We start from the raw sequence: 21,805 nt of genomic DNA on the forward strand, positions 1-21,805 counted from the left end.
TTATGACTGGACGTAACATTTTTACAGCGCAAAAGGTTTTTACTTCGCTTTAGGATCTTTACTTCCTGACTAGTTCTTCTTTGTACCTCAACATTAGAGCAGCATATGCACGTTGTAGTGCAATTTTGAGTGTTTCTCATTTTTATTTACCAGCATTTAGAACAGAAAACACATTTTCCTCCTTTTTCTTCAAATTTTTCCCCAAAGTTGGGAAAGCTTAAAGTGGCTTAAAGTAAAATGATGGTGATACAGAAATATAATAAACGCTAAACACAGTGAACATGGCTGACTAAATGTAGTAGTAAAACAAGAACAGCAAATATCAGATGAGTAGTGTGGCCATGTCACCTGCTTGATATATTTTTAATGGTCTTAATTAAGTTTCTTAGTCTGTTGTGGCTCAATAGTGCAGTCGTTTACACAGCCGCCTAACGAGTGAAAGATCCCTGGCAGATCCCTTTGGGCATTGAAGGCCATGTGGTGTAAAAATCTGCCAAGTCATACATGAAAGCTACCAGCCGTGAAGCGACCCCTCGTGAATAAGGGAGTAGCTGAAAACAGCTTCCGACTGAATCATCCTGACAGATATCAGGAGATCAGCCTCCTTCTCTTAGCGCTTTCCCTCTGCGAAATCTGCAAGACTCATTTTTTCATGTTTTCAGTCATAACAAAGTCTTAATTTGTTACATCCTAGAGCTGAGCATCGTTATTGAGTATTAAGTAGTTTTTTATCACATGGGTTTCTTGTTTATCTGTCGCCAGTTGAAAAATGCTGGCAGGAAGCTCGGACGAAGGTGCGACATGTGCTCAAACTATGAGAAGCAGCTTCAGGCCATCCAAGGACAGGAGGCTGAGACGAGAGATCAGGTTCGGGTTTTTCTTTTTCATGCCATTGCGTTTTAATCACATCAAGCAGATATTTAAGGTTTGACTTGTAATGTTCATCAGAGGGGTTCTCATTTCTTACTGTCCTACAGGTAAAGAAGCTGCAGGTGATGCTACGTCAGGCCAACGATCAGCTGGAGAGGACGATGACTGAGAAGCAGAATTTGGAAGATTCAGTCAAAGCAGGAAACGAGGAAACCGCTGCTAAGGTCAGGACCACGTGTTCTCTTGGTTCTGATGTCCGTGTGGATTTAAAGACTTTAAACCCCCACTTTTTATTCCAGTGTGTCATACTCAAGTCAGAGTTGATGACATTAGAATAATTACTGTAGAAAAATCATTCGTTTGGAGTCTAATGGGATTTATTTGAGTTGCTTTTAGCTATGTTTGTTCATTCGTTGGTTAAATTTGGTGTGAGGTCTGGCGGATTATTTCTCAGAGACAAAGCCAACGGAGCAGAGATTTTCCACATTTACCACATATGCAAATAAACATAATAAAATATTCATGCCTTAACCGCTCACGTACGCGTTACTTTAATTGGATTTCCATCCAGCCATCGTCTTGGAGGCTATCCCAGCTGCCATACTCAAGAAAAATCTAAAACAGCTCAAGCAAGTTCTTCAGTTTAGTTGTCCCAGCATGGCACTGGTGCTGTGCCGAGCTTTGTAAACACACGTCGACATGCGGTGGCTGTGTGAGGTCAGCTGGAGGCAGTGCCAAAAACATAACTTTAGATTAAGTTATAATAGATTAAAAATTTCTTTCTAGCAAAAACTTCCCACTGCACAGTCTGTCTGAGCTTATTGGTAGCGTTTTTCCACACTTCTTCCTCTTTGTGGTGAACAACACTTTTAATCTCTTTCCTGTTCAAGCCAACTTTTCAGCCAGTCAGCACTCAGCGTACACGTAGCTGCTGTTTGTTTTGTGTTTTTGTCTTTTTGAGACTTCAAAGATGACACGACGCACGCTCAATGAAGGGTAGCCATCTAGAGGGGTGAGGGGAAAGAGAAGAGAGCGTTGTGTGCTCTGCTGCACATCCAGTAAGTGGTGCAGAGAGTTGTCAGATCCACTCATTATCCACAGGCTTTCACCATAGCCACAGATGATGTGTGCTTCATCGCTCAAATTAACATCGTTGTCCACCCGAAAAAAGCCCTGAAGCCAGGTACAGTCACATGCTTGTCCAGGAAGTGTGAGTTTAGCAACATCTCCATGAAACACATCAGACACGCTTGACAGTGTTAGCTCTCCATCCGTCTTACTGTAAAAGGACCCATTTTCTCAGCTAACAATGGCTGGAACAGTTTATCTTCTTATCTCCTACTCTTGGCTTTTCCCCGATATCTCCTCCGGAGCAACTCGGGAAGTATTCAGTAGGATCAAATCACAACAGCAGTCACTTTTAGACACTTTGTATTATCAGGTAAACACCATTTGAACCACGAGTAAACCTGCAATGTGAGAGCAAAGGGCTCTACTCAGAGGTTACAGGCTACCACTCAGAATAGTGGGAGAAAGAAAATGTATAAAAAGTAAAGCAAATTATTAAATTAAAATTATGGATCTACTCAATAAATACGTATTAATATAAGTTAATAATATCTTCAGAAAGCAACTTTTGGAAACAGGAACTCGCCGAAGTAATTAAAAACTAGTGACCCTGATTTAGGTGATTATTATAAGAAAGACGAAAGGTCTACTGTGAACAAGGCAACTGGAGGCCTTTGGTGAAGCTAGTTATTCAAATTATTTAGTGTCACCACCAAAAATGTTGTTACTGTGTAATTATTAAGGCCGTCTTCCTCGGTGTAGTGCATTGGCTCAGTGGAAAGGAAGTTTAGTACTTCCGAACAGTAGTGTGTTGATACATGTGAAGGTGCTGGCATCCTGTGTGATAAAATGGGCACCATCTGTGTGCAGGTGGTGCAGCTTTGCCTCAGCACTGCTTTGATGTTTAGATGACTTGCCACAGCGGGAGGAGAAATAACCGGCAATGAAACGGTGAAACACAGTTTTTAACAGTTTAGCACCGTGCACCTGCTCAATCCAGGGCACCCATACTGACTGTTGCTGTCGCTGTAGTTGATTAATATTCATTCACAGATCCACAGAAAGTCAGTTTCATACGTGTTTGTCTGTTCATGTACAAGATCCAAAAAAGTCCTAAATTTAACTTCTGTATACCTGTAGACGCCCCGTTGACCAAATAAATCCTATACATCTGTACGTCAATATGCCCAGTCCCATCAGCTCTCTCATCTGTTACCAGGGCAACAGCAGCATGGCCAGCAGTTGTGAGCCTGAAGCTTTTAGCCTCTTTATTCAATCCTGTGAGTGCGATGACGAGAAGAACCACAACTGCATCTTTGATTTTACAACACTGAGGTGGTGGTTTACAGGTGGTTTGCAGAGCTGGCAGTTACATCTCTTAACACTTATTGCTCTCTGTATAATTTTCTTGGGTAATTTAACAGACATTACAATTATAGGGGAAATTTTTGGTATGACTCTATTGAGCCCTGAGGAACACCTCAGTCGGTCAGTCACTGATTTTTTCTGCGAATAGTCGCCTCATGGTGCTGTATATTAAACAAACTCTGGGTTGTCTTTGTAGAGCCTACGATGTAACCAACGTAAGCGGCCGACATTGTAACCGGCGTTTATGCTTGTGCTGTTGCATTATATATTAATTACCCAGTGGTTACTGGCCTTTTTTTGCCCCTCTCAGTAAGCGAGAGCCCAGCCACCTGTAAGAGGAATCTTATCCACTATCTGATTCCTTCAGTATCCATTGCTTGTGGCTACAGGTGTAACTGAATCAACTGACATCTTCGCCTTTATTCTGCTCTCTCTTCACCACAACACATCTTCATCAATGCTACACCCATCAGTCTGCTGCTTACCTGCTCCATCCCTCCCTCACTTGTGAGGAACACCCTGGGAGATACTTAAACTCCTCCAGTTAAAGCAGCAACTCATCCTTTTCCCTATTCTGCCTGAGAATCATCACTGATCACATGATTGGGTAACCTCTGCATCGAAATATGTCTGCATGCATCTAAAGAGGCGTTCGCACACATTTGAATTAAATAAGTGATAGATATGGCTTAACACTTGTTATATCGAGTGCATTTCCTTTGTTTACTTAAAACTGCAGCGTCACTGTGAACGGCACGTTTTCCAACTTTCATCCCTGCTTAATGAGTAATAACAGCCCTGCAGATATTCTGCATATTGTGGCCTCACAAACACGTTGACTGAACTAATTTCTACACTTAGATTTTCCACCCGTGTTACCAGTTAGGCTCTGTAGAAATGAAGCATCCAGTATGTCCAAAACGTTTACACATCACTAGATGTCACTGGTTCAGACAAATATTTTCGCACTTTAAGAAAACATGAGAGCGGTAATGTAGAAAAGCTTTCCCAGAATCTGCTTCATTACTTAACTGTCTCTGCCCAAATGAGAAAAGGGAAGCTTTTAAGTGTCGAGTGGAGCGGATGTGATCGCCCTTCATTGTTAATATCCTCGAACACACTGTTGTTGCTAACTTGCCCACAGATGATGTGTGATAACGGATTCTTTCTTATCTAACGCTGCTGCTCTGCACACCCCAGGGTGCAGCTCAGGCCTCCAGCAAATCAGTTCAACAAACTGTGCAGTCATGCTCTCTGCACACTCATATGCACTTTTCAGAGAGTCATGAAAATGCACTGTCTGCCTTCAGTATGAAGGTGTTTTATTGGGTTTACTTCTAAAAAAATGCAGTTTGTAGGGAAGGCAGTTCTCTTGCAGAAAGTACTGGAGAAATATACTTTTTTTCTATGTTCTTTGAGATCTGATTGCATTTGTGCAGCCATCCTGCAGCGTACCTGAGAGCGGCATGTTGCTTCTGTGTTGCCCCTACATGAACCTCCTTATTTTCTTGTTGCAGAACGTGTCACATTGACCACCAACTTAAAAAAAGAAAAATAAAGTGTGTGAATGCATTTTGTCACTTCTAAAACCAGAAGTTAATTTAGTGCAGCACTGCCCACAGCTGGCTCGAACTAGTGTACTAGTTCCTGAACCTATGATCTCACTATTTCAAGTAATTTGTGCCCTATGCAGAACTATTGCATGTCTGTGTAACTGTGGCCTGCTTGCTTTTGTCTTATTGATGGGTTGTTGTTTTTTTGTGCATGTGTGTTGTAGGTATCTGCCCTCATGCAGAGAGTCCAGGAATCAGAAACACTGCTCAGCACACTACAGCAAGCCTTCAGTGACGCTAAGAGGAACACACAGGAACAGATGGTGAGCAGCATATTCATTTGTGAGCTATGTATCGCCTGTTCCTGCCAGCTGTGTCTGGATCTTAATATCAGCTCTGGCAAGTCTGCACATATTTAAATAAATGCTCAGATAACAGACTCTCGGTCACTTATTCGACGTGTTGCCAGACTGAATTGCACCTCAGAGGCACTAATGATTGGATTTGCATTTTTCTGCCTCTACAGAAGTAACTTCACTGTTCCTCCCACACTACAAATATTTGCTGATGTGACAGAGCTTGTGGCTAAAGAATATTTTGCTTCAGTGTCAAAAAGTTGCTCCTGTCTGCAGCAAAAGTGCACAGCTGAAGAAAATGTTATTTGCATTACTAAGTAAAATTAAAGAGTGTTAAGTCAGCACTGAATCCTAAGAAGACCCAATATTTGTCCAATCAAAAACAGTGCTAAGCTCCAAAATATTTGATTTAAAACAGTCAAAAACACAAAAATATTAAAAGTTTTAGTGTTTTTGAAGTACAGCACAACATTTATCAGTTAAACTAACCAGTTAACTACCCAATGGCTTATTTAATAACCAGTTTAATCTTGAATGATTAAGAAATGTCAGCACATGAATATTATGTATTCAAGGTGTTAATTGGTCACAATTGAGCAGGCTTTTACTGGATATTTGTCCAACGTGACATCCAAAAGGTTGGATCAGATATAGGTGACAATCTGCCGCAAGCAGCAACAGTTTGGTGGTATTTCACATCCGCTGCACCAGCAGCTTTTATTTGTGTATTTGCAGCATTTTTTTTTACTTTACTGCAAACTGTGGTCACAGTGAACTCACAAGACTGAAAACAATTACGCTTTTTCCTTTCTGGTTACATTGGTTCTGTGTATTGCTTGCTGGGAACCTTTTACGACACTTAGGTAACAAACATGTTGTCGTTGTCTTGATTGACATGATTTATTTTCTGCTCTCTCTGTCAGCTCCACGTGCCGGCGTGTGTGTGTGAGGATGTGCAGGACACTGAGACGCTGGTGTGACTGTAAATAACAGCAGTGTGTAGAATCCCGGTGAAATTAGCACTTGCAAAGCATAACGAGCGCAATGAGCTTGTACTGTGGCAAAGCATCCATCTGACCCTCCACAGTTCACAAGAATCGCTGCTCCTCCTACAGCATCGATCAGATTTTAGAGACCTTGGCATAAATGATCACCCAAACTGTGCTCAAGATAGAATTAATTGTTGACAATACAGCCAACCAGTGACAAAAAGCCTTACCACTGTCTCTCTGCATTTCCCACCTTACAATAACCAGTGAATTATGATGGATCCTGGGCCCGTTGTCATTTATTACTGCACTTTATTCTCTCTAATAAAAGCCAACTCAATAAATTTACATTATTTGATGTATTTATGGTTGATTTTATTTTATGAAGAATTGCTGAGTCTCAGACTGGTGTCGCTTTAAACATTAAGACTGACTGAGTCCATGTCAGCAGATAAAATTGAATCAGTGCGTATTTCTTAGTATAATATCTTTTAATGAACTGAATCCGGATGTTAATTACAGTCTTGTTAGTTTCTTCTTTCGTTGCCCTTATCAATGCACCGTGTGTGGAGCGGAGATGACAAGAGACACAAGAAAGTAAAGTGAAATATTGTGCGAGGTGCTGACAGCATGTTATGTTACTGTCAGCGCTCTAAAAGCTTCCTGCAAGTGTTACATGAACGTGATGAGAGTGTGAGAGAAAGCATTGTCTCATCCGAGCCTGTCACTCACGTTGATTCACTTTGACCACAGTTTGCAGTTAATTAAAAAAAACATACAAAGAAAAAGTGTAGCAGGTGTAAAATATCTCCACACTGATGTCTAGTTGTTGTTAGCTCTCTGCTCTGTTAGCCCATGGTCAATGATTTCTAGGTCGGGATCAGACTCATATCCGATCCACATATTGGAGCATTATATTCACAAGTGGAAACCCTGAAAAGTCATTAAATCAGCCCGATGTTTTCCCATATTGCTTTTTTTTTTTTTTTGTAAGTAAATTTGAATAAACATGCAACATCAGTTGTCGTCCCTACCTCCGTATTTGCAGTTGAGATGCAGTTATTTAGTCTTCTATAAAGGAAATTTAAATACATCTGTCCGAATCTACATATCAGCTCCTGTACAGAGGTTTTGCAAAAAATCTCTGTGTCAATATGTGAAGTGCATTTCTAAGCAAGGTACATTTCTTCTCCGAGCTTATTGTCCAAAAGGAAAAGCAGGAAGCACCTGAAACAGAAGCATTCTCAATAATGAATGTGCCTCTGCAAGCTGCATCAGCACAGGCATCAAAGTAACTTGAAAGACTTTGCAAACAGTCTTGTCTTCGACTGATGAGAGGCATCCCCTTTGCTTCTGGTGGCTTTGATGTGCAGAAGTCGTAGCGTCATAAATTAATTTATAGAGCTACACCTAGCTGAATATTAGCTCTGCAGGGAGATTTAGGTGGAGGTGGCTCTAAAAGCAGACACTGGCCTGTGAGTCACTCTTCACATATGTTCACGGGCTGATGGTTTCATATGGCAGGAGGCGCCATAAAAAAAAAAAGTGACACATGACGAGAGGATTTATTCTTTGTGCTTGTTTGTTTCAGGCGGTGCTGCTGAAGTCCAGGGAGCAGGTGGCAGATGAGCTAAGTCGACTACAGAGAGATAACGAGAGTCTGCAGGGGAAGCACAGGCTGCATTTAGAACTGCAGCAGCAAGAAGACTTCCAAATGCCCACTACTGTTCAAGTACGTGCAGCCTCAGCACCATCCATAACACTTCAGTGGTACTTATTGAAATGTGTCTGAAAGGAGGCGTCCAAAGACCAGTTTAAAGTCTAGATTTGTAGTTTTGTTTACTCTGAAATTATTCGTGGTTATAGCTTTTATGCAGTTCTTTACACTTGGATAGACTTTAAGTAAAAAAACAAACAAACAAACAGTATTTCTCTGGCTCCTAAAACGAGATCACTACCATCACCTACCATCATGAGCTCTGGGTGATGACTGAAAAATGCAGGGGCAGGGGAAATGAGTTTAGTTTGAAGGGTGGCTGAACTCTCCCTTAGAGATGAGGTGAGGAGCCGGGCATTCAAGAGGGAATAGCGCCGGATGCCTCATCGTGAGGTGTTTCGGGCATGTCCTACTGGGAGAGGACCCTGGAGGACAACCCAGGATTTGCTAGAGGATTAGAAGAGGAGGCCGGGATGAGGGAAGTTTGCACTTGTGCTTAGATGGAACAACCTTATCACCTGCTCCCATTCGCTGCTGGTTTGCTGAAGACAGTTTCTGTGCAAGGAAAAGTATTGGGTTGAAATCTGAAGAATCCAGATAGCTCGGTGAATGTTAGTTCGACTGCACTTATTAAACCAAAAGACTAAATAATTAAAACAATCCCCTCCAAAAAATCACCTTGTAAAAATCTGAGCCTGTCTTCGATAGCCCCATATGCAAGCCTTTCTGTTAAGTGCTTTTAGTGGACGATGCTTCTTAATACATCAGCAGGTTGGATGATGCTGCTTGATGTTCAAATCTAAACTTTGTGCCAGGTTTTAAGAAGACAAGTCTGTCTTTATACAAGCATTTTCCTTGTATAAAGTTCCTCCACATTTACGCCGGGTTTCTCCAACTTTTAAGTAAATCATCTCCACCCAGCCTGAGCTGGTAAAGAATACAGATGATGCAGGGTTTAAATATAAAAGCACCTTCACAGCCTGCTGCTCTCGGTCAGTAGAGTCAACTGTTCATTTAAAAGCTGTCGCAGCGTGAGCAGCTCTGTCCGCTCTCACGCCACAGACAGCGATAAAAGTGACACAGACTGATCCCTGCAGTGAAGCGCTCGGCTAATTGCTTCAGTGGTAACACCTCTGTGGCTCCACCAGCTCACATTCGGTGATTAACAGCAGTGCTGCTTACTTTGAGCTGATCTGATGAGGTGGAAAAAAAGTCTGCTGCACACATAAATCTATTATACGTCCGTGGGCTGCCCTCCCGCCTCAAACACACATCTCCTCCCACACTGTTACTCTCAGCCTCACGCTGAGTTACTCTTCAGCATTACAAAAGAGAGCGGACTCATGTTTTAGCGGAGGCTGATGATCTTGTGACATTCGCAACATGTTGGTGGTTAAAACGTAATCGTTTAAATCTGCTTTGTGAGAGCCAGAACTCCTCCAGTTATAGTAGGTGTGCATTCTTTTTCAGCTACTGTTGGATACCAGAAATCGTGTTAATGTGATGGGCAATTCATTCAGTGGTTTTCCACTTCTAAATGTGCTTCTAAGCATTCATCATGATGCGAGCAGAGGCAGATTTATGCATTCAAAAGCCTCGTGGATATCCATTACTGCAATCGTTAATTTGCACTAACTACTAGTTGGATTCAGTCGCATCGTTTAAATATAAACGTGTCTTATCTCGTAAAAAACCTCGACAATCAGAAACATCTGTAGCACCATCCAGTCAAAAACCATTAACGGAGGGGGGCTGGGAGGAGTGACCCAATAACTGAGTGGTTTTTGAGCGCATACCCCATCAGCGCCACATCAGCTGAGTCTCCTTTTTTGACAGCTGGACGTCTAGGCCGCTGCTCTGAGTCATTTAACTGCCCGTTCTCTCTCCCAGCTGTCACATAACTTGCAAATGTAAACAGTCTTAGACGTCAAGCGATGGCTTATGACCATGTACAGGTATCTGTTTTAATCATTCGTGTGTGCTTGGATAAATTTGTGTTCTACAGGTGTTGTTTCGGGTACCTGTCAAATGAGAAATATGATCCAAGAAGTTCAGTAATTTCTCAGAAACCAAAACAGGCCACAGCAGTTTATAGTACTCCAAAAGAGGTTTATAAAACTTGTCATGGTGAAATAGAGTCCTTTCAAACACAATAACTCAGCAAAGTATGGTAGAAATACAGTGTTCGGGTTACAAATTGGCCCCCTGGAGAGTATGCCTCTGTCTGGCTACTACTGAGTAACTCCATATAAAATCAACCAAATATAAAAACAAGTTCCCATCTAACCCAATCAGAATTGGCCCACTTTTTATACACAATAACTTTAGTTTAAGCGAAGCCATGCAGTTGGTTTCCTTCATCCTACATATATCATGTTTTACGTACATAAGAGTGACTGAAATTTTATTTTTTCCAGCATTTTAAGCTCTCGTAACTTAATTTATACAGACGATAGCCATATTTAATATAAAGGCCGAATCAATATTGCAGAGTGTATATATATATATTATATTTTTAACAGCAAACTGCACTAATTTAATGTCTGTGACATGAATGGAAGTACGTACTGGTACCCTGGATATTTAAGGTTTTCTGATCATTTCCTGCAGAACAGTCGCATCACATCAGAAGAAAATGTTGTGTATACGACGGAGGTGACGGGGATGTCAACATTGGTGGTTGTAAAGTTATTCGTTGATTCTTCTTCAGGAGCTCCAGGGCCTGGTGCTGCGGTTGCGTGAGGACATGGTGGCGTTACGGACGTCGGCCGATCACATGGAGGAGAAGCTGAAGGCTGAGATCTTATTTCTGAAGGAGCAGATCCAGGCGGAGCAGTGCCTGAAGGAGAACCTGGAGGACACTCTGCAGCTGGAGATCGAGGGATGTAAGGAGGAAATAGGTGAGACTCTGAACGATCAACTTGTGTTTAAATCATTGATCAGCTATAGGGTGTGTATTTGTGTTTTAACTGCTACCTTTTTAAACGATCTTCCGTTTCTGCTTTTTGTTTTTCCCCATTTGTCATTCAGACATCCTGGAAGGTATGATCAGCAGTTTGAACAAGCTCACTTTAGCTGCCTGCATGTGTGTGCGTTGATGACTTAGTTGGCAGACTAATGATGCAGTCAGCATTTAACATGATGCTTTCCCCTCACATGTTTTTAATGTAGTTTTCACAGGCCTAGAGACCAGTTAGCCTCTTTGTAGCAACCTCCAGTCCCCCGACTGGTTGGCAAGTGGTTGATATAGGTTGGTGATTGTGCTGGGTGGTGTACCAAAAAAACCTAAAACGGAAAACATCCACCTTCACGTAAAATTTGTGCCTGACCAAACAAAACATTTAAGAAGATGCAGCTTTTATTTTGAAGGCAAATACTCTCTGCTTAAGGTTTGCGTCACACTTCTCACAATTTCACCACCGCTTGACAAGTAGTTTGCAAAGGTTTGCAGACAAGTCTGCATTTCATTCTATGCAAACTCCTTGTCACCACAACCAAAGCATTTGCAAGGAGGTTTTTGGTGGAGCACCGTGCACGTCCACCGTGCACGTCCTATAGCAACTGCCAACCTCCTGCAACCACTTGCAACTGGTCTGAGGATACTAATTTTTCCCTTGTGATTTATGGTTGGTAGATGGTTGCTGACAGGTCTGCAGGCCTGTGTGACTGAGGCCTTATCTGTTTTGTTAAGCTATTTCAAAAATGTACCTTGCTGTGTGTTGACCTTGCGCACCGCCTAGTTTACTGAAACTAGGATGTCTAACCTTCAAGTGTTGTGCAACAAGTTCAATAATCTAGAAGGAATTTAAGTCAATTCAAAAGTCCCATAGGCTGTTTTGGCATTCAATTAAAAAAGTAACAAAAAACATCCAAAATGGACAAAAATCAAATCGTTGACTCAACTCTGGAAATGTTCATTTAACATTCGCCCATAGTGAAAAACCAAAAACAACAGGTATTCAATAAATAAAACCAGTAATTAAACTTGAGCTTCACTGGCCTAGTGTTAGTTTACCGGTGTTTCGACTGCGCGACTGCGGCTCCGCATTTTCATTATTATAATAAACAAACAAAGTAACCGATTCGCCATCAAGTGGAGGCACAACGCTGAATGAATCAGCCGGGTTATTTCACACTGTCAAGCAATATGGCGTCAGTAATTAGTCAACTTCTGACAAGCACGCCAACCACAGAGACTGCAGCAGCGGTGACGCAGGGAAGATGCAGCAGATTGACCCGGAAGTTATGCAAAGTTCATTCCCGCCACAATAAATGGATTTCAGAAAGTGGGGTCGGATGTTACCTTGGTTACACTTAACGCCCACTCACATCTTGTGTCAGTTGATCTCAACAAGTCACATAACAGGGTGAGGCGAGATCTCACAATGGTTTCACCCGAAACCTCTGCTGATAATGCCCCACTCCCTGTTTTTCCCACACCTTGGCTCATGTGATGAGGCACATGATAAATCAACGACCCTCTCAAGGGACGACTCCCACTAGGGCTGAAGTGGTGAGACAGGTTTGTTGTGTTTCCACCTTTCAAGAGAAACCATTTTCTTCTTACAAAAAACGTTCACAGAGATAAAGCAGCTCTTTTTGGGAGTCACCGTTGGGAGCTGAGGGGCTCTTCTCCCTCTCAGATGTGTCTGTGCTTGTTTTGTTGTTGCACTAGGGAATGTAAACACCTTGTGTTGCTATATCTTTCATTTTACAAGATAACGCATTAGAAGTTATACATGTTATCATGAACGGGATTTCTACTTGCAGCCATAGCATTGTGATGATTTGCAGTGAGTCATAACTAACAGACCTTGAGCAAAGAGGAGAGTTATCATGAGGTATGTGCTGTGACAGGCTGTGGACAAACCTGCTGCTTTTCCTTTCATTTGATTTAATTTCGTAATACTTTACTCTGTATGCAGTTTCAGGGAATACCTCCCTTTTAAACCAGCCAACTACAGGATAAATATCTGGTAGAGCTGTCTGCACAAACTCCATAAACATAAAGAGTGTATAAAGTCACGGCTTTAGAATATCTTTCATAGATGAAGGAAACGGTGCAGGAATGATAAGCACATTTAAAAAAAACAATCATAAGTTGAGTAAAGTTTGACTTATCTGACTGTTGTTTCGCTTAATGTGCCTTATAATCTGGTGCACCTTATGGTCCAAAAAATACGGTACATTTATATGACAGCTGCTTTTTCCCCCCAAGTGTGTTTTAACGGATCCTTTATCCCTTGTCATGCTTAAGTTCAGAGGTTAAGGAGATATTTAACATCTGATTTAATGCTTTAGAGCAAGAGACCCAGTAATATTCATGTTATTTTGTTTGCATTAACAGCTGGTTCATGTACACATTATGAAAGGGCTCGTCGTTAATTCATTTTCTGATGACTGATAAAACTAAATGTCCTGTTTTAGTTGTAAAACCGAACTGTTTGCATTGCGCTGCTTTAGACTTCTCTCTCTGGGAGATTTTGACTGAAGAAAGTACACACTCTTTACAACGTACCAGGAGGTTTATCTCTATTTAAACACAAGTGCTTCCACTTGATGGATGATTTTTGGTGCCGGTTCTGTTGTCAGTGGCCAGTGAGTCAGTGTAGTCATTAACAGCTGGAGTGTTTCATGCTTGTGCTGTTTGTTTCTTTTAGTTGTGCGCTCGTTTGAGCTCAACACACACAGCAGCTCCGGGCAAAGCAGCTTTGTTGCATTATTCATAACTTTCAGGGGATCTCGTAATAATTCCTGAGAGAATATCCGGGCTTTGAGATTCAGATGAGCGCCGTGTGATCCTCTAATGATGTCTTCTTCCCACAGCGTCTTTCTCCAGTTTGAAGACGGAGCTGGAGCGAATAAAAGCGGAGAAGGAACAGGTACGTCTTCTGTGAAATTGTCATGCAGTGAAGGAAAAAGATTTGGATAATGTGCTTCAAATAATGCTAAAAATCAAAATACTAATGTAGATGTGGGAGAAATGCACAGGTTTTTATTTTTTCATGTACCTGCAACTCTTTTAATCTAACCTGTGTGTGGACAGAGAAGGTCATTCTCCTCATCCTGATAAATAAATCTGCACTGATCAATACTTGGATCAAATGACTATGATATAGAAGGGGGCACCAGCCTCCTCGCTGTTTGACTCATACTCACCAAACTCAACGTTATTTCCAGTTTTACTGGAGTAACTTGTGTAGTGAAAAAACTGTGAGAAACTCTCTTTTAACTGACCTTCCTGTTTGAGTATCTCAAACAGGAAGTAAACACAAGGGGAGCTATTAATGAGGATTGTAAGTTAAACCTCGTCACCAAAATGTAAAGAAACATTTGGTCAGTCTTCTTTTAAATAAAAAATATTAACTGATTTTAACATTTTTAATGCAAAAGCAAAATTATGACTTAAAGAAAAGCAAATCTGTGATCCCTGAAATGGCTTTTTTGTCATTCTTAATGTTTTTTCTTAAATGTCTCTATTTATTTATAGTCGTTGCTGTTACTGTTATTATTTATTATTATTGCTGTCATTGTTTTTGTTGTTAAGGTCTTCTAACCCTAACCAAGGTCAAGGTTGCAAATTAGCTGTTGCAAAGTACATAGGACTTCTAGTATCAGTTGCATTTTGTTTAACTGCAGCAATGTAACTGTGTATCGTCACTGTTGTATAAACAAGTACGTTTTAAAAAATAGAAAGGTATAAAATAGGTATTTAGGGGTTTTACACTATGAAGTCATTCAGCCTGGGTGCTGTGACCAAGAAGGATTAGCAGAGATGAACGTTGTCTTCAGATTCTGTAGATAACTCGGATTCTGCAGCGTGGCGTGCAGACTGAGGAAATCTGCTTCACTCTGTGGACTCGTGGGATTAAAATTAATGCCTTAGTTTACTGCAGTTAACCAATCTGAGCAAACGTTAGCTGAATTTTTTGCATCTTGTCACTCAAGATTGAGATATGGTTGAGAGATGGTCTTTCCCTTTTCTTCTTCTTTCTCGTTTCTTTGTATTTTGCTTCCATGGAGACTTCCATTGAATTATTTTTCAAGGGATTTTGCACAATCGTTTTTTGGGCTTTCTGAAGGTTTTTCAAAATTTTTGTTGGATATTAGCTGCTTTTTCACCCACTTTTTGTCCTGTCTTTGCACCTGATCATTTTCAAAGGAATGATTTGATTCATTAAAAAATCAAATCAAAAAAGTATAAAAAATTTAATTAAAACTAAATCAACGGATGAATGAGTGTTGTGTGCACAGACAACTTCACAGAGATCCAGTTTTACTCTGTCTTCAAGCCTTTTGTTGCAAGGAGCTTTTCACAAATTTGTTTCCATTTCATATTTTCTTTGAAAAATGCCAAAGATAACAGTTTGACAGGCATAAAATGGTACTTTTTGTAAACTTGGCATATCTCAGGATTGTCTGCAGTGTGTACTTTAAAATATTTAAGGAAAGTGGACAAATGGAGCACAAGAGAGGAAGTGACAGGCCAAAAAAAACAACCTCCACAGCATGTCTTATATCTGAAAGTCATATCCAAATCCAGCAAAGACCTTAACACAGGACCTGAGATGCATTTGAGACAGAGGAATACTAAATGACAAAAGAACTGGACTAAGAATCAGTGATGAGGTTTTATATGCAGTAAGTTTCTGTGGCCAGTCTAAAAAAAGATGGAGGATCTTGCATAGAAAAAAAGGAAGACAACATTCGAAGAACAGCTTTAAATGTCCTTCAAGAAGCCTAAAGAAAGACACCCGAAGACTAGTTACAGAAATTAAGAGAGTTGAAGCTATGTTGAAGAATAATGGTGGTCGCACCAAGTATTGACTTTGAAGCTATCAGAAAGTTAGAATGTCCCTTATGTACTGTATTTACTGTATTTACATGGTATGTTTGCACCTATTTCTCATTTTCCCAGCAAACTATAAAGAAATAAGGGGTGGCTCAAGACTTTTGGACATCGCTGTATATCAAAAGAAAATACTTTACAGTAATTCATATTTCAAAAGATTTCCAGATGGTGAGAATCGGCTTTGACCGATTAGTCCACTCAGATCGTACACAGGGGGGAAACCCTGCAGATATGGTCTATAACAGGGGTGGGCAATTCCAGGCCTCGAGGGCCGGTTTCCTGCAGGTTTTAGATCTCACCTTGGGTCAACACACCTGAATCACATGATTAGTTTGTTACCAGGCCTCTGGAGAACTTCAGGACATGTTGAGGAGCTAATTTAGCCATTTAAATCAGCTGTGTTGGTTCAAGGAGACATCTAAAACCTGCAGGGACACCGGCCCTAGAGGCCTGGAGTTGCCCACCCCTGGTCTATAATCTTGCAAATGGGGTGACACAACAAAGAGAGGTTAGCAGCAAACTGGTGTTGTTTTCCCCGTGAGACAAAACAAACTTAGCTGAGAAATAACACACACAGACGGAAGATAAATATTTGTTTTGGGTCCGTTTTTTAAGAAGGAGCGCTTCCTGTAATAAGATTGCTTCCAGGAATTGTTGTTTGAACTGTTGTTTGAGTTGCTCTTTCCAAGCGAAACACATATTTTCAAACATCAAAGAAGCACTCTCTTAAAAAGAAAAGAAAAAAGGCTTTTTTCTCCAGGCACGGTCATGTTTAAATCAAAAAATCTGCACAGCAGCTCTTTTCTACCAATGTTAGGCCAATAGGAATCCCCTAAAGCAGGGGTGTGGAACTCCAGGCCTCAAGGGCCGGTGTCCTGCAGGTTTTAGATCTCACCCTGAGTCAACACACCTGAATCAAATGATTAGTTCATTACCAGGCCTCTATAGAACTTCAAGACATGTTGAGGAGGTAATTTAGCCATTTAAATCAGCTGTGTTGGATCAAGGACACAGCTAAAACCTGCAGGACACCGGCCCTTGAGGCCTGGAGTTCCCCACCCCTGCCCTAAAGAGACCAAAAAAGCCTCAACACATAAAGCCACTAATCTACCCAGCAAATGTCTTTGTACTTTCCCACTGAGACACTCAAGTCCTGTAGGTGGCACATTATTTTGCATTTATTGAAATTATCATTTGTTCAGTCATTGCAATTATTGCACACGTAGGACTTTTTTGAGATAAAGAGCTATAAAGTTTACGTACTTAATAAAATGCAGTGCTGATATGATATAGTCAGATGTCGTTTACAGTGGGCAAAAATCCATGAACAAAGCCTTTAAACCGTATTATTAATTTTACCACTGCTCATAGAATCTGCCTTGATCTTTTATCAACATCTCTGCATCTCATTTATTTGTCGACTGATTATTTGCGTTACATCGTTTTTGTAGCTGGAGAGCAGTTTGGCCGAGAAGACTGAGACACTGAGGAGCCTCCAGGGCCTGAGGATCAGCCTGGAGCAGCAGCTCAAAGAGCTCACCACTGCAAAGGTCCGTGTTTGGCACGCACATTTATCTGCTGATCCACCACAACCACCCCTGTCCAAAAAGTCACTTTAACTCGATCAGTAACATCATCATCGTCATCTAACCCGGCTGTTGTGGGATTTTATACAGTTTATCAGGATCCGACAGATTATGCAGCATCTGATCCACCGAGCAGCTCATATTTATGAGGCCCTGTCTGTTTGATATAAAATAAAGCACCCGTAAAAATATTCAGCAGATGTTTTGTGATGTTTCTGTTTCACTTTAGGATTTTATTTTAAATACTGAGACTGTGTAGCTTTTCTGAACGAACCTGTGTGCGCATGTCCTTGTAGAGTGCACTTGAAAGTCAAGTCCTCGACGAGAAAGACAAAGCCCAGCGGCTGCAGACCGAGCTGGACGTCAGCGAGCAGGTTCAGAAGGACTTTGTGAAACTTTCTCAGACCCTTCAGGTAAGCAGCGACTGTCTGTTTAACCTCCACCAGGTCAACAACGAGCCAGTTAGAGTTGTTCAGCTTACATTCAACCAAACAGAAGAACCGTGAAGCCAAAAATTTCTGAGTTTATTTGTTGACTTCAGGTTCTTTGTTTGTGCATATAAATAACATCTGTAAACTTCTGACCACAACTTTATGTATATGTATTGGAAGCTTCTCAGTCGACTATAACAGGTAAAAATCAGAGGAGAAATATATGGAACGCGTCCATTTATTAATAAAAACTGTCTTAAAAACAAAAACACAGAAATAAAACACAACAAGCCAGTAAATATACCAAACCATTATGAAAATGTATCACAAAGAGTGAATACTGTCTTTAATTTTAATGCAGGATGTTTAGATTTTATTTGAAAATATTGTAGTTAAGAAGTTTACCCGATTTACATCAAATTTTTTTTACCAGCAAATATTCTGACAATCTTCAGAGCCCCCAAAAGGTCATGACGGGGAATGTTTTCATGGTTGTTGCAGACCCCTCCTGTGTTTTACCTCATGTGTACAGTTGGTGGGTTTATACACTACCTGCCTGAAATGTAGCTTGGTGTGAATCTGTGGTATTCTGAACGTGTGTTTCTGCTGAGTAAACTGTGGTTTGTCTGTAGCACATGTATTACAAACACACCACAGGACCTCATGAGCGCAGTAGCTTCAGTACAGCTTCTGATGCTGCATGTAGTCGGCGTGTCACAGCCCGAGTCATGACAAACAAAGCAGCCACAGCGGCGGGGACAGCTGTCATCATCTGGCTGCAGTCACAATCAGATCTGCAGTCAGTCCCGGCTGTGGTCAGCCACAGAGCTCGAGAGTTAGCTGCTCGACGTATCTTTCTAAACACAGCGGTGCAGGCTTGAGCCGGTGCAGCCACAACTGAGGGAGCAGTGACTGTAGCTGTGGTCGCAACCAGCGGTCTATTGCACGCTACAAGACACTGCAGTATCACAACTGTAACACCGCTGTAAATATTCCAAATGCTTGCCTTCCAGCTGTTGTCCCAGGCCAGATGCTGAGTGAGTTATTAAAGTAGCACAACATTTAAAAGAAGCACGTTTAAGGGCACTACAGGAGGGATGGAAAAACTAAAAGTCAAAATAAATAAAACACATGCAGGGCAAAGCTTTAGATGGCCGAGGTGACCAAAGTGTAAAACCATAAAATGACTTTGCATTATGAAGGAGAAGGGACACAGCTGCTTTTAACCGGGTTTTAAGATTACATGCAAAGAAATGGAAAGAGTCACTGTGTTATATATTTAACCCTCAAGCAACCGAGCTGTTTTAGTCATTTTTTTTTATCATTTTTATTTAAAAAAACAAAACACAAGCTTCAGTCACAGTCTTCATCTGTTAGTTTTAACAATGCAAATATTTTTGTTTCGGTAAAACTAAGAGGGGGAAAAAAATGTTTTAGTGACGTCACTGTCAATTTAACAGCAAACTATAGAAGAACTGGTGACTTTGTAACACTTTGGACAACACATTACTTACTCAAAGACACAAAATATTGAGTTTACTCAAATATACACTCACCAGCTACTTTACTCTTCTTTTGATTTATTTGTCAGTTACATTTTAAAGGCTTAAATAGAGTTTTTTAATCTTTAATAAACACATTATTTCACATTAGCTGCTGTTCATGTTTAAAAATGACAACTTGCAGCACTTCTGTAGGCCTCAGTGCAAGTCTACCTTAGACCATTTCTCTCTCCCCTCTGTCCTGTCTGCTGCGTCCTCTGTCCTGTCCAATAAAAGGATGTAACTAAATACATCAAGCTCCACCACAAAGGGATTACTTGTTCATAAATGATCCACGCCAAAGACCTTCACAGAATTGCATTAATTTATGTTCTGAGATCTGAGAGGCTATGCAAGGTACTAACCCTTATAAAATAGACACATGAACCATATATATGTGAATAAAGTGTCACAAGACTAATAAACCTTGTACAAAAATAACATATAATGAAGAAAACAAAATGTAAAAGTACTAAAATTAGAAAGAAGAAAGAAATGGGGAGGGGAATTTTTTTTTTAAAAAGTAACTTTTCTGCATTTTTTATGTGGAGAACTCCCTTCAGATGATATTTGATTATTAAAGCATTAAAGTGCTGTATGAGAAATCCTCCAGTGTCAGAGAATTAATCGCCGTTTGTCCGTGTCCTCAGGTACAGCTGGAGCGGATACGACAGGCGGACTCCTTGGATCGAATCAAAGTAATCCTCAATGACACCAACTTGACTGACATCAATCAGCTTCCAGACACATGATACCACTGAAGGACAACTGCCTTCACTTTCATTTCCCCTTCTTTCTATTTCACCGACCCAGTAACATATTACCCGACCCTTCCTCTTCTTCTTCCTCCTCCTCCTCCTCCCCCATAACCACCTTGGAAGAGTTTGGAGGGACATGGACAGACGTGGCATGAGGAGCTCATGGCCTTTTGTGTACATTAGAAGTCTCTGAACACACCACAGATAGAATAATGAAGAAGAACACTACTAAAAAAATAAAATGTAAATAACTAAATGTGGACGGAGGGAGCGGGCGGAGGTGCTTCTCCCTGTGGGTTCTGTCTGTCTCGTTTCTACTGTAGATACGACTGTCTGTATTAGCTCGACCAAAAAAAGGTTTGTCGTCCTCTGAAGCACTTTTCATCTGCGACTTCTCTTTCCAGGTAAATAGAAAATAATTGGATGCATAAATTTTCCTCCGTCTGTTCTCAAAGCGGTTGATAATGGCTTCCTTTCTCCTCTTGCTTGTGCTTTCCGTGTTTTGTTTTGGGGGTTTTTTTTTTCCTTTTTCCTCCAGTTTTCTTGCTTTTTTTTTTTTTTCTCTTTGTGACATTTCAACCCTCTTCTGGTCATTTTTAACTCTGTGACAGCAGCACGATGAAGGATGGAAAATACTTGCACATAATTTAACTGGGATAAGAAAATAAGGAACGTAACAAAATGCGAGCAATACCCTTCATGTCTTCAGCACCCTCTGCTGTGTTTTTGCTCTGTTTGTTGCTCTTTAGTGTCTCACAGAAACCTTTTTTTTTTTTTTTTTTTTTTAAAAGCTGCAGAAATACAGTGAAGAAACATTAGTCACGTTCAAACTTGTGTTTCTCAACATGTTTAAAAAAATTAAAAGAAGAAACACTAGTTAATCCAGGTCATGTCAGGTAAACGGATGTTTAGGTGATGAGGGAAATTACAGAATTAAAACTGCAAAGTAATGGCTTTTAACACACACTTTGTTCCTGGTATTCTTTTCTTTTTTTGACTTTCCTTGATGTATATCTGAAGATTTTAATTTATCGCGGGCTTTTTGAAGGTGTGATGGATGGATGGCACGCAGACATGTCCCCACGATGAGTGATTTTTCTAAAGCGTAAAGAAACGGTTCATTCATCACTACGAGGATTCTGTTGTCTCTGAAGCTACTAATTAAATTAAATCACCTTTAAGTGTCGGGGTCTTTCTCTCTAAGGACTTCAGCGCACCAGAGGCTAACCATCAGTGGTTTGTGGTTCATGTGTAATTGGGTAAAAAAAAAACAAAACAAGAATAACTAAATGAAGGTGCTGCAGTTGTTCATGGAGAACACCAAACCAGTCAGTAAAAATCACTTCAGCTGGTTCTACACGACCAAAATTGTATAAATGCTAGCACTAGCTGCCACATCTACAAAGGAAAAAAAAAAAAAACCTGCAGTCTTCATAATGGCCAGCAGGGGGCGACTTGGTCTCTAGGTAAAAATGTGTTTCCACACCAGTTGGCAAGTAGTTGTTGGAGGTTGCTACTTGTTGCAAATGATGACGTTTAAATGATGACTATTTGCAGATAAGCCGGTGTTAATCCATGCAAACTACTGCGTCCACGGCAATCTGCTAGCGACCAAAGCAATCGCAAGGAAGTTCTTTTTTTTTTTTGTTTTTTTGGGTTTTTTTTTAAGATCAATTTCAGGCTAGCAACTGCCTGCAATCTCCAGCAACCATTTTC

General features: G+C 40.8%; 1 protein-coding gene across 2 annotated transcripts in view; it reads left to right on the top strand.

The window, feature by feature from the left end:
- rabep1 (rabaptin, RAB GTPase binding effector protein 1) overlaps positions 1-21,270 on the top strand; it is a 43,654-nt gene extending 22,384 nt beyond the window's left edge. The window contains exons 10-19 of one of the 2 annotated variants that reach the window (XM_026181485.1): positions 763-867; positions 978-1,094; positions 5,084-5,182; positions 7,796-7,936; positions 10,632-10,821; positions 10,952-10,963; positions 13,748-13,803; positions 17,225-17,323; positions 17,656-17,772; positions 19,982-21,270. In XM_026181485.1, coding sequence (XP_026037270.1) covers positions 763-867; positions 978-1,094; positions 5,084-5,182; positions 7,796-7,936; positions 10,632-10,821; positions 10,952-10,963; positions 13,748-13,803; positions 17,225-17,323; positions 17,656-17,772; positions 19,982-20,083 — 1,038 coding nt within the window. In that variant the 3' untranslated portion in view covers positions 20,084-21,270. The remainder of the gene's footprint in view (positions 1-762; positions 868-977; positions 1,095-5,083; positions 5,183-7,795; positions 7,937-10,631; positions 10,822-10,951; positions 10,964-13,747; positions 13,804-17,224; positions 17,324-17,655; positions 17,773-19,981) is intronic. The other variant, XM_026181486.1, reaches the window with a different exon arrangement.
- Positions 21,271-21,805: the final 535 nt, after the last annotated feature.

Source organism: Astatotilapia calliptera, chromosome 10, assembly GCF_900246225.1.
Source record: "Astatotilapia calliptera chromosome 10, fAstCal1.2, whole genome shotgun sequence".
Classification (NCBI taxonomy): Eukaryota; Metazoa; Chordata; class Actinopteri; order Cichliformes; family Cichlidae; genus Astatotilapia; species Astatotilapia calliptera.